Below are 17,196 nucleotides of genomic sequence, written 5' to 3'. Positions count from 1 at the left end.
AAATCCCGGCTTCGTTCGCGGGGTTCATATCAAGGTCACAACGTAGCACGCAAGGCGCTCCCTGCACTTGCTGCAAGAGGCTGCGCCTTCTGGACAACCCAAGATGGCCGCCCACCCAGCCTTCTGGACTTTGTAGTTCCAAAATTTAAGAGCTTCCAGCCCTGGGGGAGGAACCACGTATTTATAAATAACTTAAATAAATGAAACATATTCCAGCAATACGGCAGCAAACACCCCTCCGTCCCTTGAAGGCACCGCCTGTCACAAAGGCAACGAGCGGGCTTTGCTCCGACCGCTACCTCACGCCCCGCCCAGCGACGGCGGCAAGCCCCACCCATTTCCCCCCTCACGGGGCTTAGCTCCTCCTTCTTCCCCCCCACCCGCCCGGCCTCCCGCAGCCTTGCTCTCCCTCTGTGGCTGCGCGTTCGGCTTAAGCCCCCGAGACTGGCCAGGGGAGCGAAGCTCCGGGCGAGGGTCGATCGGTGCAGAAGAATCCGACCGAGGACAAAGGCGGGAGGCCGCTGCGGCTGCACCTCCTTCGTGGGCCTTCGAGATGTTCTCGCGGAGGGGTCATGCGGATGTCAAGAAGTCCGCGCAGAAGGCGCTGGACCCGCGGAAAGAACCGCTGACCCGCCTCAAACACCTTCGGGCTTTGATGGGTGAGTGGCGTGGCGCGAGCGTGCGGCACAGCGGCAGGGGTAGCGCCAGGCCGGGAGACGGAGTGGGAGTGGGAGGGGGGGCTGAAAAAGATAGGTCGGGAATAGGAGGCGGGCGTCTCAGGTGCGACCGTGTGTCTCCCGCCTCCTGCACCAGCTGGCAATTCCCTGGTCTAGCTGACTGGTAATACCCTACGGGTTACAGGAAGCGCTTTCAATGTTCAGGCGCCTTAGCAATAGCAGCCAAGTTGAAATTTGCTGCAGGTTCAAAAAAAAAGCTTCGTGCCAGAAGCATTGCCTTAGAACTTACTTCAAAGCCCCGCTTGTGTTCCCTTTCTCGTCCCCCTCCCTGATTTTAGATTGCTGTCCAGCTTCGGGTTAAAAAAAAACAGCTCCAGAAGTTGTTATATTGCAGCTTTTAAAAAACCCCTATACTTATTCTGTCCTAAGTTGTAAGGTTAGATATAGCAGGGCGTACATAAGTGCACTGATGTGCCTATCGTCCCCTGTCCAATCTTCTTTCCTTATCTCATATATCCTACATTTTCTCTCCTTTCCTCCAACCTCTCTTCTTTCTTACTTTCTATCATTATATATATTACTTAATGTCTATTCTCCTTCATATGTATTGTATATTGGACAAAGAATAAATAAAATAAATAAATAAAATTAAAAAATAACCTGGATAAGGGGCGTGCATAAGTGTACCTTTGTGCCCACCGTTCCTGTCCAAATGTCTTTTTTATCTTTTCTATCTCCACTTTATACTTATATTATGTTAAACATCCTACAATACAATACTATATTTGTATGACAAATAAAATAAATAAAATTAAAATAAATTGGTGATAATGTTTTTTAATTTATGCAGTTCAAGTTGTTGTGCAGATTACCAAGCTACTGAGAGCAATGTAAAATTAAAAAGCCAAGTAAAAAGTACATGATCCTCCAGTGGTCTCATTTATTTTCTCAGCCCTCTGATGACTGGATATTTACCAGTGTCATAATGGTGCAGAGAATTATTGGAGAAATAGAAAATTGTTTCATGAAGAATTGTATGAGATTGTTAGTGATCTCCCCCCCCCCCCACTCTTAACAGACCATGTTGGACAAATAAATAATTTGTTTTTGGAAGTAACAGTACGGTGAGTTATATGATTTCCAGTACTTGAAAGCTGAACAAAATGGTTTTCTGCACTAGCTAATTTTGTTTTGAGGATTTTCTCTTATTGTAAACAAATGCTTCTTGTGACTAAAAGCAGCAAAAAGCAGCATTTTTCAGCTATCTTATCTGCTTCTAATAATAAAGCAGTAATCTTTCAGGAAGTAACACAAGATACTATTAAAGGGGAAGCAAAAATGTAATACTTTGTGCAGTGAGATAACATTCCACCATGGGAATTCTTCATCTCAACACTGAAGGGATAAAATCTTATTTATAGCTTTTCTTTTTAATAGCAGCTTCTACTACTAAAGAAAACAGTGGCTCAACGGCTAAGACACTGAGGTTGTCGATCAGAAAGATTGGCAGTTCGGCAGTTTGAATCCCTAGTCCCGCATAATGGAAGGAGCCCCTCCTGTTACTTGTCCCAGCGTTTGACAACCTAGCCCAGTATTGGCGAACCTTTTTTTCCTCGGGTGCTGAAAGAGCGTGCACATGCACTATCGTGCATGCACGAGTGCCCACACCTATAATTCAGTGCCTGGGGAGGGTGAAAACATCTTTCCCCGCCCCCCGGAGAACTTCTGGTGGATAGAAACGACTTGTTTCCCAACTTCTGGTGGTCCCAGTAGGCTTGTCTTTCGCCCTTCCCAGGCTCCAAAGACTTCCCTGGAGCCGAGGAGGGTAGAAATGCCCTCCACCATCTTCCCAGAGGCTCTCTGGAAGCTAAAAATGCCCTTCCAGAGCCTCTGTGTGAGCCAAAAATCAGCTGCCTGGCATACACATTGGAGCTGAGCTAGGGCAACTGTTTGCGTGCCAGCAGATATGGATCCACGTGTCACCTATGGCACCCATGCCATAGGTTCGCCATCGCTGACCTAGCTATTAGAAAGCATGCAAAAATGCAAGTAGAAAAATAGGGGACCACCTTTGGGGGGAAGGTAACAGTATTCTGCGCGCCTTTGGCATTTAGACATGCCAGCCACATGATCAAGGAGACATCTTTGGACAGTGCTGGCTCTTTGGCTTTGTAATGGAGATGAGCACTGTCCCCTAGAGTAGGGAATGCCTAGAACATATGTCCAATGGAAATCTTTACCTTTATCTTTTTTAGCAGCTTCTAAGGATTGCTGAAGTTTGTTTATTTTTGTACATTTTAATTTTGACCTTTTAAAATTTGCCTCGTGAGAATCCCTTTAAATAGTAAACTAAAATCTTTTCAAGGAACAAGCTTCACTATCTCCTTACTTCTGACTTCACAAATGCATTGGAAATGCCATTATGTTGGCCTCATTTCTATAAAATCTAGCATCTTGTTCCTGTATTTATTATGCATGTATTATTTATATCATATATTTATTATGTATGTATTATTGCAATATATCTTAATACATCTTGCTCATGTATTTAGATACTTGCTTATAGTATTAAACGTTATTAAAGCATAATATACAAAATAGAAATTATAGTAGTGTCAAAAGACCTGAAATAATAAATGTATTTTGCTATCCTATCTGAGTTGTAAGGAATGAAGAGGCAATTTATTTTATAACGAGCACCAAATATAGAAGGCCAACTTGCTTGTTGATGTCTGTTTGAAGCTTGTAAAATGTATGGGCTTAGCATTGGACAGAGGGCAATTAGGAGATGCTGCATCCAAAAATGTTTGGGGGATTGCTAAAAGAACAAGGCCTGAGGGAATATCCCTCAAAATCTTCTGAAATCCGCATGATTTATCTATCTGTAGGGTATACTGATTTAATCTAGTCTTCATGCCTGCAAGTGGGAGGCATGGACAATTCTAAACTTCTCAGACACTGTTAGCCCCAGTAAAAGACAACTTTTCTAGTATTTCTCTATATAAATTATTTCTGTGTTGAAAACCAGATCAAGTAAATTATCTACTTTATGGGTAGATGCTAAAACAATCTTAGTAAAGTCTCATGACAACGCTTAAAAGTCCAAAAAGATCCAGGGTGCCGTAGTGGTTATAGTGCAGCACTGCAGGCTACTTCATCTAACTGTTATATGTAGTTCAGCAGTTCAAATCTCACCACCGGCTCAAGGTTGACTCAGCCTTCCATCCTTCCAAGGTGGTAAAATGAGGACCCAGATTGTCGGGGGCAATATGCTGATTCTGTAAACTGCTTAGAGAGGGCTGTAAAAGCACTATGAAGCGGTATATAAGTCTAAATGCTATTGCTATTGCTAATTTCATTTGTCAAGGTCATCTTGGAATTAAATAGTTGATAAGCCCCAAGACCAAAAATCTTGGGGTTCCACTATCTTCATTGACTGTTCATATAAATTCATTCTGCTAAGTGATAAGGGTGATGGATAGACCAACAGAACCCCTGTCATCACTCACTATTAAGTATATACTCTTGAAAGTTATAAAGTCCTGGAAATGGCTAGGAAAGGAAATTGGTTGGAATCAAAGGGCATCCAATTAATAAATGAGTGAAAAAATAATCTTATAACTGTTGACCTTAAATATTTAAAAGCCGTACTAATTCTATAAACCTGAAATCTGTCCATTTTTGGATTAATAATCTCTTCAGAGGGAGTAGATTGATGTAAAAGATGTGACTCATAAAAGCAACATTGTGCTGTTTTTAGAGATTCCCAAAATGATGAAGCATTATGAAGCAAAGATGTATACACTTTATGAGTAAGAGCTGCCCTATCCTTTCAGTAAAATGCTGGGATCTGTTCATTAAAATGTAAATTATATTATTTTTGTAAAATAGTAAGCACAGATGTTGTATGTTACTGAATATTATTTCCTGGCAGAGCCTTCATCATGTAGCGGGTAAGGTGTTGGACTATGAGTGAGGTGGTTTTCAGGTTCTAGTTTTCCCTGAGGAATGGAACCCATCTTGATGGTGATCTTTTGGCCTGTCACTCCTCTTCCTTAATCAGTAGCATCTTTTGGATGAGAAACAAACTCCTTGCCATATAAGTATGCAGATGATTCCCCCTAAAAGCTAAGTTAATATAGTGCAATAACAAACCCCCACTGCTGTCAGATGAGATAAATGCTAAGAACAACAACCGTACAGCTTTACTCCATACTCAAAGTGGCTGGACTTGTAACTGAACTGTAATTAGTGTTTACTATCTGCTGACTAAGATATGGTATGTCAAAGGGGCATGCAAAATATTTCAACTTGTCTTTTTAATTGCAAACTGATACTTTGACCTTGAAATGGGCTGTTTGAAGCTCAGAATTTTATTCAACATCTGAAGATCTGAGGTGTTTGAGTTTAACACATTTAGAATTCAAATCTTATTCTTTATTCCTCCCATTGTAACTCAGTGACTAATGTACACCCATATTTCCTTCTAATCCTGAATATTTGAAAACAAGTTTGCCTGAAAATAAGATGGTGGTTGCTATTATTAGTGCCTTTATTTTTAACTTGTACTAAAAAGTGGCATCTGTACCAATTGTATGTGAGTGGGAAAGAAGCTATGGATAAATTCTACTTTGATAAAGACAATTATTGTACAATATTACATTTCAGTTATTGATTGTGTAGTTTTACCTACCTTTGAGAAAACACGTAGTTCAGAAAATAATGAACCAATAAGAAAAATAAATCTTAGGCAGATTAAGTACAGTAAAAGTTTGAATATTAAAAATTTGGAAATAAGATTTTGATTGTCCTTCCTTTTGAGTTGTCATAAAAATTCTTATATGTCTGATGATAACATGTTCAGATTTTTAAAAAGAAATCATAGTAAATAATAATTAATTAAGAATTTAACTGTATCATAAATAATTTTAATGATGATAAAACTACATGTTTATGATTAGAATCTTTTCTCTTAATAGTCAGCTATTTTTTAGTGTATTCCAAAAGGTCCAATATGTTATCTGAGGACCATGTAAAATTATGGTTGCTTGACTGCATGCGTGTATATGTATGTCTATGCATGCCGCCCCGAGTCTACGGAAAGGGGCGGCATACAAATCTAATAAATAAATAAACAAATAAATAATAAATAAGTATATGTGAATGAGGGAGGGAGGGGGGAGAGAGAGAAGGGAGTGTGTAACATTTTTGTATTGTAGTCTTTGGAGAGGGGCAGCATACAAATCTAATAAATCTAAATCTAAAATCTTGTAACATTTGACATTTGAGAGAATCAGGAAATCTTGTGAAATTTTGGTATTTGCACTCATGATTTTTCTACTTTTTCATCCAAACTTTATGAGACTGGTTGGCCCTCTTTATTCCATTCATTTTTAGTTTCTGTAAAATGAGAGGAAGTACTATCTACTTCCTTTTTTGTTAGCAGTCATGAATTATTCAGACAAATGGAATCATGTAAAAATGCAGAATCTTATCAGCAAGGTCAAGATGAACTTCCTTTCCTTCAGTGTTACTTCTGCCTTGATATACTTTCATGTCCTTAGGGGTTCTCCATTACATAGACTGATTAATAAAATGTGCATTTTGCTTTTATGGAACGTTGTTCCTATAATTTGCAGCAATTTCCTATTCATTCTGTGTGTGCTTTAAATTATGTTTATGATAATAGATGACCTGAGTTGTTACTACTAATAAATCTGGATTGTATCCTTTAGCAGATCTATGCATTTTATAAGAAAGTACACAATTTGTTAACAAATTGCAAATTGCAAAGTTTAACAAGATAGAAGAGGAAGATGACAGTAGATATTTATTTATAGTAAAAAATTTAAACCACACAATAGCCAAAGTTATTTTTCCATACTTTGGGCAGATATGTAACATAGAATGTTGCAAGGCTTTGTTACCCAGTTTTAAGGAACAGGATCCACAGTGAAAAATAAGTGAAAAAATAAGGCTGAATACTGGATTACATTACATTTTGTTTATGCATTTTAATAATGTTTATGTATTCTTATAACTTTTTATAAGTTATTAGTTATAATGTATAACCACATACAATAACATTTTGTTTTAATTTTTCTTGTATAGATGCTGTGGATGGAAGTGAACTCAAACAATTTTTTGAAATAAATTATTCTCAAATTTATCTTATCTTCTACGAAAGTTTTGTAACACTGGAAACCAGTTTGAAACAAAAAGGTAAGTGTTGTCTTTTAACTTAAAATACTACCTTATTTTCTATAATAGTCTTTGAGATTGTTTACAAGTGGTTTAATTGTTTATTAAATTTTTATCCTGCCTTTCTATCCATATAATGCTCAAGGGAACCTACGGCAAAAACAATAAGTTTTTAACAATTTTTATTACAGTTAAAAGTATAAAAATTAAAAATATAATTAAAATCAAATTTACTTAACAATTAAAAGCTTGGTGAAATTTCTGCCATTTTTCAAGAGCCATGCTCATCTCGCTGATGAATACATTCTGTTACCTCGACTCCATGCAAGTGAAAATCTTGTATAGATTAGTAAACTTCTGGAAATAGGAAAATCTTCAAAATAAGTCTCTCCTGGGCATGTGTGTAGACTGCTCAAACAGTCTGGTTTAAAGAAAGGCTTTTAAAAAAAATATAGTAAGAAGTTACTGTTCACAACCTGTTTCAGCATGAGCATATCACAATAAATAAATAAATAAATATTTTTCTTTAGTGTTTAATTTAGTCCTTTAGACCTTAATTTAATCCTTTCTCACGTTTTAAACTGCAGAGGAAAACTAGGAAATATCCTTTTCTGATCAAAAGACATCTCAAAAGAATAAAAGGATAAATATAATAAGTAATTTAAAAGAATAATTGAAAACAAAAAAACCTGAAAATTAGTTGCTACTAGTCACCATGGCTAATTTTTTTAATGAGTGGAATGGAGCTTGTTAAACTATTGTACCATAAGCTTCCTGAATATATAATTACATTGCCATGATCCTTACACTAGTTAGCCTTTGTTCAACATTGTGTTGGAATGGATTTTCTAAACAATTATCAGAAGATTATGATGATTTTCCCAAACTCCAAGATGAATAGAACATCCAGGCCATCATCAGTCTATTTGGTCAAAGTGTGGACCTGTACTTTCTTTGTCCATGAGTTATGAACAAGCTAGAGGAGTATTTAAACTACACATTTTGGGTGTAGAGTGACAAAATGAGTTGGATATAGTCTCTAAGATTTTAGGAACCTTACTCTGAATTGGAGACTACAGCTAATGTTATTTCGCCACCCTGGAATCGCAAGACTGGATGGCTATAGATTTGGGGGCCTCCACTTCAGGGACTATGCCATCTTTGGTACTGGACAGGGTTGCATTGCCCCAAACAACCAGTGTGTAATCTGGGGTCTTCCTAGATAATAGGTGGCAGTTGTAAGTAGGAGGTGTTTGCACAATTCTGTTTTGTGCACCAGTTAACATCTGTTCTTGGATTGGGAAGTTTTGCTCATGGTTACTCATGCCCTTGTGACCTCCCGGATGATCTACCAAATATAATATAAATGGGGCTGTTCTTGAAAAGTTTCTTGAAGCTTCAGCTTATGCAGTATGCAGTGAAATGTACAGCTATGTGTACCCTTAGAATGAGATATGTTATACAGTGATCCCTCGATTATCGCGAGTGTTCTGTTCCAAGACCCTTCGCGATAATCGATTTTTCGCGATGTAGGGTTGCGGAAGTAAAAACACCATCTGCGCATGCGCACCCTTTTTTTTCATGGCCGCGCATGCGCAGATGGTGGAGTTTGTGTGGGCGGCGGGGGAAGACCCAGGGAAGGTTCCTTTGGCCGCCCAGCAGCTGATCTGCTCGGTAGCGCAGCAGCAGCGAGCAGACGAAGATCGGGGTTTCCCCGCCGCCCACGCAAAGGGGAAACCCCGATTCGGCTCCTCGCTGCTGTTGCGCTACCGAGCAGATCAGCTGCTGGGCGGCCGAAGGAACCTTCCCTGGGTCTTCCTCGCTGATGCCCCCACTCGCCCGCCCGCCCGCCCGCCCGCCCGCCGCCCGCCAGCAAGATAGGGAGAGATAGAGAAAGAGAGAGAAGGAAAGAAAGAGATGAGAGATGGAGGAAGAGAGTGTGAGAGAGGAAGAAGCAAGATAGAGAAAGAGAGAGAGAAAGAAAGATGAGAAAGGAAGGAAGAGCGTGACATCATCGGGTGGGAAAAATCGCGATATAGCGTTTCGCGAAGAACGAGATCGCGAAAACCGAGGGATCACTGTACCTTTATTCCATGGATTGCCAGTTTTTGACCTTTAAAGCGCTTTGTGGCATCTCTGAAGTATTTCTCTGTCCTGTCAAATCTACTAATGGATGAAGAGAAGTTTAGGAAAAAATGTTTATCTGCTTCCTTTACTTCAATCTCAGTGAATGTAAGAGGCTGCCACCTCTGTTTTTGCCAAACTGCATAATAGATAGATAGATAGATAGATAGATAGATAGATAGATAGATAGATAGATAGATAGATAGATAGATAATCCTTATTTCAAGTAAATGCAGTACTTCTGTGGAATTATATTATCAGTGATATTATCTTTATGCATAATGAGAAGGAATGTTCTTTTTCTTTGTCCTTCAGGAAATAAATCCCAAAGGGAAGAGTTGGATTCCATTCTTTTTCTTTTTGAAGTAAGTTGTTTGTTTGTTTCTTTGTTTGTTTATTGGACTTGTATGCTGCTCCTCTCTCTGGATTCGGGGCGGCTCACAACATATATAAAAAAAAATACAATAACACATCAGAAATCCAATTAATATAAATAGCTAATCTAAAAGCATTCTAAAAAAAGTTAAAACATTAAAAATCATTTATTCAGATTCAAACTAGAGTCTAGTGACCCGAAGCCTGGCGGCATAAATAGGTTTTCAGATTCTTGCGGAAGACGATGAGGGTGAGGGCAGTATGACTCTCCGGGGGAAGCTGATTCCAGAAGCCCCCCCCCCCCAAGAGAAGGTTCTTCCCCTAGGCCCTGCCAAGCAACATTGTCTAGTTGACCGGACCTGGAAAAGGCCGACTCTGGGATGCTGGGATTCATGCAGCAGAAGGCGGTCCTGTAAGTAATCTGGTCCCATGCCATGTAGGGCTTTACCCATTTTACCCATTTTTAACATATACTGAGTATATGGGTAAAGTTGCCCATTTTAAACATATACTTGGTATTATAATTATATGGTCCTTTTTCATAATAAACACATATTTTATTTACAAGCACAATGGTAGGATCCTAAGTAGCAGAGGTAGGGTCCCTCCCTTTCAATTGTTTAAATAATTGATAAAAATATGGCAATGTAGACTACCTCACTGTTAGACAATATGTGTAATGCAAAGATGGATAGCAAAGATAAAAGTTTGGAAGCAGATAATTTACTATTTTAAGCACATAGATTTCCATTTTGTAGATTCTAGTCAGAACATTTATGAAGCTGTCAACAAGCTCTGTGAGCAGTTCTAGATACCTATTAAAAGTAGTTACAGTGATACCTCAAGATATGAATCCCTCGTCTTACGAACAACTCGTGATACGAACCCGGGGTTCAGAAAATTTTTGCCTCTTCTTACGAACTTTTTTCGAGTTACGAACCAGCACCCCCCGAACCCGGGTTCAGGGGGGTGCTGGGAAGCCCCCCAGGCCGGCTGCGACCTTTTAAAACAGCCGCGCCGCTTCCCATCTGTCTCCTGAAGCCGAACTTCCGCGTTCGGCTTCAGGAGACAGATGGGAAGCGGCGCGGCTGTTTTAAAAGGTCGCAGCCGGCCTGGGGGGCTTGCCAGCACCCCCCCGAACCCGGGTTCGGGGTTCGGGAGGTTGCTGGGAAGCCCCCAGCCCGGCGGTCACCTTTTAAAACAGGCGGGCGGCTTTCCAGCAGCCTCCTGAAGCCGAACAAACCCGAACTTCCGCGTTCGGCGTTCGGAGGCTGCTGGAAAGTCCTACTTCTCCCCCCCAGCCAAAATCCCAAAGCCTGTTTGCTGCCACACGATTTAGCCAGGACAGGAGCGAAGTGACGTGCAGGAATGGGGAGCTGAAACCGGGCGGTTTCAGCTTTCCATCCCTTCACGTCACTTCGCCGCTAAATCGTGTGGCAGCAAACATGCTTTGGGGATTTGGCTGGGGGGGGGGAGAAGAAGTAGGACCTTCCTAACTCCCTCCCCCCCAGCCAAACCCCCAAAGCATGTTTGCTGCCACACAATTTAGCGGCAAAGTGACGTGGATGGATGGAAAGCTGAAACCGGGCTGTTTCAGCTTTCCATCCCTTCACGTCCCTTCGCCGCTAAATCGTGTGGCAGCAAACATGCTTTGGGGATTTGGCTGGGGGGGGAGAAGAAGTAGGACCTTCCTAACTCCCTCCCCCCCAGCCAAACCCCCAAAGCATGTTTGCTGCCACACGATTTAGCGGCGAAGTGACGTGGATGGATGGAAAGCTGAAACCGCCCGGTTTCAGCTCCCCATTCCTCCACGTCACTTCGCTCCTGTCCTGGCTAAATCGTGTGGCAACAAACAGGCTTTGGGGTTTTGGCTGGGGGGGAGGGAGTTAGGAAGGTCCTACTGCTTTCTCCCCCAGCCAAAAACACAAAGCCAGGCAGCCTCCAGCCGCCAAAGGAGCCTTCTGATTCTCCCCGCTTCTCTGTCCTGCTCATTACCCGTGTCCGGCAGAAGCTGCTGCCCGATTGCTCTTAGCCGGCGGGATGCAAAGTGCTGGGGTGGGGTGGGGTCCTGACAGCCCCCCCACCCCAATGCGAGCGGCGGGGAGTCACCCATGGCCGGCAGAAGATCGCTCTTGCTGACCTGATGCCTCGCAGTGAAGCCGGGCAAGAGCGATCTTCTGCCGGCCATGGGCGACTCCCCGCCGCTCGCCCATGGCCGGCAGAAGATCGCTCTTGCCCGGCTTCCCCGCGAGGCATCAGGTCAGCATTCTGGACGGGCAGGCGGCGGGCGAGGATGGGGGAAGCCTCGTGGGGAAGCCGGGCAAGAGCGATCTTCTGCCGGCCATGGGCGAGCAGCGGGGAGTCGCACATGGCCGGCAGAAGATCGCTCTTGCTGACCTGCTGCCTCGCGGGGAAGCCGGGCAAGAGCGATCTTCTGCCGGCCATGGGCGACTCCCCGCCGCTCGCCCATGGCCGGCAGAAGATCGCTCTTGCCCGGCTTCCCCGCGAGGCAGCAGGTCAGCATCCTCGGCGGGCGAGCGGCGGGGAAGCCGGCGGCTGTGACAGCTGCTGCAAGAGGCTTCCCCACCTCCTCAAAGCAGCCTCCCAAACCCGAACTTTCGCTGAGAAGCCCCGCCGCCCGGCTGTCACCTTTTAAAACAGCCGGGGGGCTTCTCAGCAGCCTCCCAACGGCGAAGCCCCCAGGCTGTTTTAAAAGGTGACAGCCGGGCGGCAGCATTTTTTTGCGGGTTTTTTTTGTTGCTGCACAGATTAATTAACTTTACATTGTTTCCTATGGGAAACAATGTTTCGTCTTACGAACCTTTCGTCTTACGAACCTCCTCCTTGCACCAATTAAGTTCGTATCATGAGGTATTACTGTATCTAGATGGTCAAAATATGATGACGTGAATGACATGATCAAATGGAAGAAGTGGAAATTCTTGCCATTAATTACTATATTTTTTGGAGTATAAGATGCACCCCCCCAAAAAAAAGAATTTAGGCTAAGTGTGTCTTCTTATAGTCTAAAAAAAATACGGTAACCAGGACAAGAATGATTGGTTCATTAATTAGAAGTTGTGTCTGAATCTGACCAAGAAAATAGATCTGACAAATTAGTTACTTGGCTGCCTTTGTGAAATGTTGCCACACACAATGTAAACAATATTTCCTCTTTTTTTAAAAAAAGGAATATTGTAGTAGTTTCTTAGGAATCAGGTTAACAGTAATAAATCAGAACATCTCATAAGTTCTAGGAAAATGCCAGGAATTTTACCTATGGTTACCTAAAGCTTCAGATTTTGATCAAGTCTCGGATTCCACTGATTTGGAATCAGATTGAGAGACTGATTTACTTGTTTAATTATAATAAAGTTAATTGGCTCTATTTAGAATGTGATTCTAGCTTTGTAGTTCATGAATTATAATGTAGAGATCTAAACTATGTTTGAACCTAGTTTTGGCTTATTTAATAAATAGCGCTATATGAAACTATCATGGAGTATAATGTGTGAATTTAGTCAGTAACTCTGTAACTAGATGTCAGTGATGCTTAAGATTTAATTTTAAATCTTGCAGTTGAGGATTCTATGCAGTGGTGATTTACAAGCTGGAATGCTAAATTGCGCTCGCTGCTGCGGCTCGTAAGTTCTTGCGGGACCAGAATGATTTTGCTGCTGCAAAATCGCACATGGAACCGCAGGCGTCCCTTGTTTCGGCAAGGTTTTTGTGCTTCCACGCATGCTGAAACACGGGTGCACTTGCGGTTCCGTGTACAATTTTGCTTACTCCACAGGTGCAGGAGCAAAATCATGCTGGTCCCACAAGAATTTACAAGCCGTGGTGGCGAGCACAATTTAGAGTTCTGGCTCGTAACCCACCACTGATTCTATGGCTCTTTACTTCAGAATAATCCCTTTTGAATTCTGTGGCTTCTGATCTGAGTATATTGCATTATACTATTACTATGTAAATTAGACTAAATCACTAGATCTAAGAAGCTGCTTTATGTAAATATAAAACAACAAATTTTCTTAACTTCTCCAGAGGATACTACAATTTTTACCTGAGAGAATTTTCTGTCGATGGCATTTTCATAGCATAGGTAAGTATATTCTTAAATCCAGATTGATATGTTTTCCTATTTTACCATGTGCAGTTAAAATTAAAAAGATGTCCCTTAATGGGAAACAACAAATCGGATTGATATGTGATATTTTATGCTTTACACTACAATACTTGCATATTAGATTTCTTTTTGTATGCTAAAATGTTAAATAGAAGATATTGAGGTAATCTTTATAATCTCTTGTCTTTAGTTCTTTAATTTGGTATTTGAACAATTGGTTTGCTATAGTAGAGAAACCAATGGTAGTTCAGGTATCATTGCATCTGAATGATTAAACCAGGGGTCCCCAAACTTTTTACACAGGGGGCCAGTTCACTGTCCCTCAGACTGTTGGAGGGCCGGACTATAAAAAAAACTATGAACAAATCCCTATGCACACTGCACATACCTTATTTTAATGTAAAAAACAAAATGGGAACGTACTATTTGGGGGGGGGAAAGAAGTCTGAGATTCATATATGTTTATGTTTTGTTTTTAATTTTCTTTTGTTAACATCTGATTGGTTATACAAGGTTTTCTTGGTTTATAGAAAAATATAGAAAAATATTTATAGAAAAATATATAAAGAAAGAAGAAAGCACTTTGGCATAATGGTTAAGTTAGAAATATAATTGGTGTTGTACTTTTAGAAGGAACATTAAGGAGGGAATTTAATTAAAAGAAAAGTATGTACCTGGATCACAACATTAGAAAAAAAAACTTTTGCAACTTTTTTGATGATTGATATTAGTTACTGACAAAATACTGCATTTTATTCAGGGAAAATTAGATGGTACATTGTATTGTTTGAATGTATGTTGAGAGAAATTTTTTAAAAAATTTACACCCCCCCCCCAAAAAAGTCCTTCCTCCCTCCACCCCTCAATTCATTTCATTCTTCCTTCCTTCCTTGTTCCCTCCATTTCTTCTTCTTTCCCTCCCTCCCTCCTTCCCACTTCTCTTCCCTCTCCCTTTTTTTCCTTCTGTCTCATTTGTTTTGTTTCCCTCTCTCTCGTTCTTTCCCTCCATCATTTTCTCATTTTTCTCTTTCTCTCTCTCACATTCCCTCCCCCTCTCACTTGTTTTCTCTCCCTCTCTCTCATGCTTTCCTTCTCTCTCTCTCCTTTTCTTCTCTCTTCCTTCCTCTCTTCTTTTTTTTTCTGCCCTGCAACGCGCCGCGAGCCAGTCGGCTGCAAGCAGAAGCTCCAAGACAGTGGCACCAACGTCGGGTCGCAGTACATTGCTGGCGCTGCGCTGGGCATGGGCACGGACTGGCACTGGCCCACTGGCTGGGCCGGGACAGAGGTGCCAGCCCCATGCCCAGCGCAGCGCCAGCAATGTGCGGCGTCCTGCAACACATCAAGCTGCCGCCGGCGCCAGTGCCTTGCAGCCAACCGCCCCACCGCCACCCCACGCAACTGCTCAGTGCCCTCCCGCTCGACCCACGTTTGGCTGCGCCACCTTCGCGGCTTGCCCTGCTGCCCCGCGCCCGCCAGAGCTGCCCGGTGCAGACTAAGTGCGGGGCAGAGTAGGCGGCGGCGGTGGCTTCAGGCCCGCCCCCAAACTGAGCTTCCTTTGGCTTTCTTCGAGGCAAAACTGCAAAGCTCACCTGCCGCCTCGAAGGAAGCCAAAGGAAGCTCAGCTCAACGAGGACCGGCTGTTGGTCTCTTGAAGCTGCAGCCGCCGCCGCCGCCCACCAAGGAGATCCCTTCGCCCGAACAGAGGCGGCGGCGGCGAGCTCAAGGAACCAAGAGCCGGTCTTTCTCCGCGCTGAATTGTTGCAGCTTCTGAGGCCGCATCCGCCTCCAGGCGAAGGGATCTCCTCGGTGGGCAGCCTCGGTCCGAAAAGGACCGGCTGTTGGCCCCTTGGCGGAGGCAGAGGCGGCCTCACATTGCCTCTGAGGCCGCCTCTGCCTCCGCCAAGGGGCCAACAGCCGGTCCTTTTCGGACCGAGGCTGCCCACCGAGGAGATCCCTTCGCCTGGAGGCGGATGCGGCCTCAGAAGCTGCAACAATTCAGCGCGGAGAAAGACCGGCTCTTGGTTCCTTGAGCTCGCCGCCGCCGCCTCCGTTCGTTTTTTTTGAGTTTTTTTTGCACCGGTGAGGGAGAGAGAGAGCGGGAGAGTGCTGCTTTTTTGCTTCTTCGCTGCCCGCGGGAAGAGCCGGTCTTGTTTACTGCCCCCTCCAGACGCTCTTGCAGGGCTTCCAGGCTCCCCGCGGGCAGCGAAGAAGCAAAAAAGCAGCACTCTCCCGCTCTCTCTCTCTCTCCCTCTCTTTCTTGCGTTATTTCTCTCTCACACTCCCTTTCTATGTCTCCCTCTTTCTCTCTCTCTCTCTCTCTCCCTCTCCGCAGCAGACCCCCCACACGCCAAAAGTGCCCAAGCGCGCGCAAACCTCACCGGTGCAAAAAAAAAAAAAAGCAAAAAAGCGGCACTGGAGGGACAAAGACGGTCTGCAACTGAGCGTCTGGAGGAGGAGGAGGCGGAAAGCCAGGGGGCGGGGAGGAAAGCAATTGGCCAATTTCTTTCTCAGAGGAACTGTTGCTGCTCTGCCATAGGGTGCTTTCCTCCCCGCCCTCCTGGCTTTCCTCTTCCTTGCCGCCGCCAGACGCTCGGCAGCAGAGTGGAGATGACATTCGGAACTTAGTATATTATAGATGGTAAAATCTCGTACGCTGCCACGGGCCGGGTAAATGACCTCAGCGGGCCGCATCCGGCCCGCGGGCCGTAGTTTGGGGACCGCTGGATTAAACTGTTATGTGATGATAATATGCATCATCTACAACAAAATGTATTGTTTTTAATCAACAGTTTGAAAATGTATTTGTTGTTGAAATGGTTGCCCAATTAACTGGAATGAATTCTGTTAGGTTCCAATAAATTATAATACTGTACCTGTATGGGAAACCCTGCAAGGTCTCTTTTTAAAATCACAAATGAAAATGAATGTGAGTAATAAATTTATGAGAAGAGCTAATTAAAGGAGCATTGCTTCAAGATCAGTTTTTTTAGAGGTAGCTTTTTAATTTATTTACAGTATTTATCCATTTAGTTCAATTTATATAGTCATCAACAATTAATTGTGTCACAAGCTGCTCCGATTCCCTCGGAGAGGGGCGGCATACAAATCTAATTAATAATAATAATAATAATAATAATAATAATAATAATAATAATTATTATTATTATTATTATTATTATTATTATTATTATTATTATTATTATTATTATTATTATTTAACCTCCCAATCTTTACACTTGGAAGAGCAACCAAAAGGGAGCAGGACTGCAGTCAATTTAACCTTGGGGGAATAGTGTTCCAAATGGTAAATGCAATGACAGAAAAGGCATGCTTCTTGGGTACCACTACATGACCCTCTTTAATAGATGGGATCTCAAACTGGGTAGAGACAATCAGAGGAAGGCAGCACCCCAGATATCCTGCCCTGACAGTATACAGGACTTTGTAAAAGTGAGAACCAGCATATGGTTGAATTGCTTCAAATTAAAGTTTGATAAAATATTTGATAAAATATTAAGAACTTTTTATAGCAAGGACAACCCTCAGATTTTTTTTTTAAAAAAATACTTGTTTATCGTACAAATGTAGGGAATTTAATTTTAGCCATAATTCTACTGTAATTCCTGCATTAAGAGATACATGACATATTTAGAAAGTTTGCACAAAGTCAACATTTTAAGCTATATGCAT

At 42.5% G+C, this 17,196-nt stretch overlaps 1 protein-coding gene across 2 annotated transcripts in view; it reads left to right on the top strand.

Annotated features, from left to right (window-relative positions):
• The first annotated feature begins 356 nt into the window (after window positions 1-356).
• Window positions 357-17,196, top strand: part of RALGAPA2 (Ral GTPase activating protein catalytic subunit alpha 2) — a 205,968-nt gene continuing 189,128 nt past the window's right edge. For both annotated transcript variants that reach the window (XM_070747006.1, XM_070747005.1), the window contains exons 1-4: window positions 357-659; window positions 6,789-6,899; window positions 9,318-9,367; window positions 13,425-13,482. In XM_070747006.1, the coding sequence (XP_070603107.1) occupies window positions 554-659; window positions 6,789-6,899; window positions 9,318-9,367; window positions 13,425-13,482 (325 nt within the window). In that variant the 5' untranslated portion in view covers window positions 357-553. The remainder of the gene's footprint in view (window positions 660-6,788; window positions 6,900-9,317; window positions 9,368-13,424; window positions 13,483-17,196) is intronic.

This window comes from Erythrolamprus reginae, chromosome 3, assembly GCF_031021105.1.
Source record: "Erythrolamprus reginae isolate rEryReg1 chromosome 3, rEryReg1.hap1, whole genome shotgun sequence".
NCBI lineage: Eukaryota > Metazoa > Chordata > Lepidosauria > Squamata > Dipsadidae > Erythrolamprus > Erythrolamprus reginae.
Note: the sequence above shows the minus strand (reverse complement) of the source record. Positions and strands in the feature narration are given on the sequence as shown.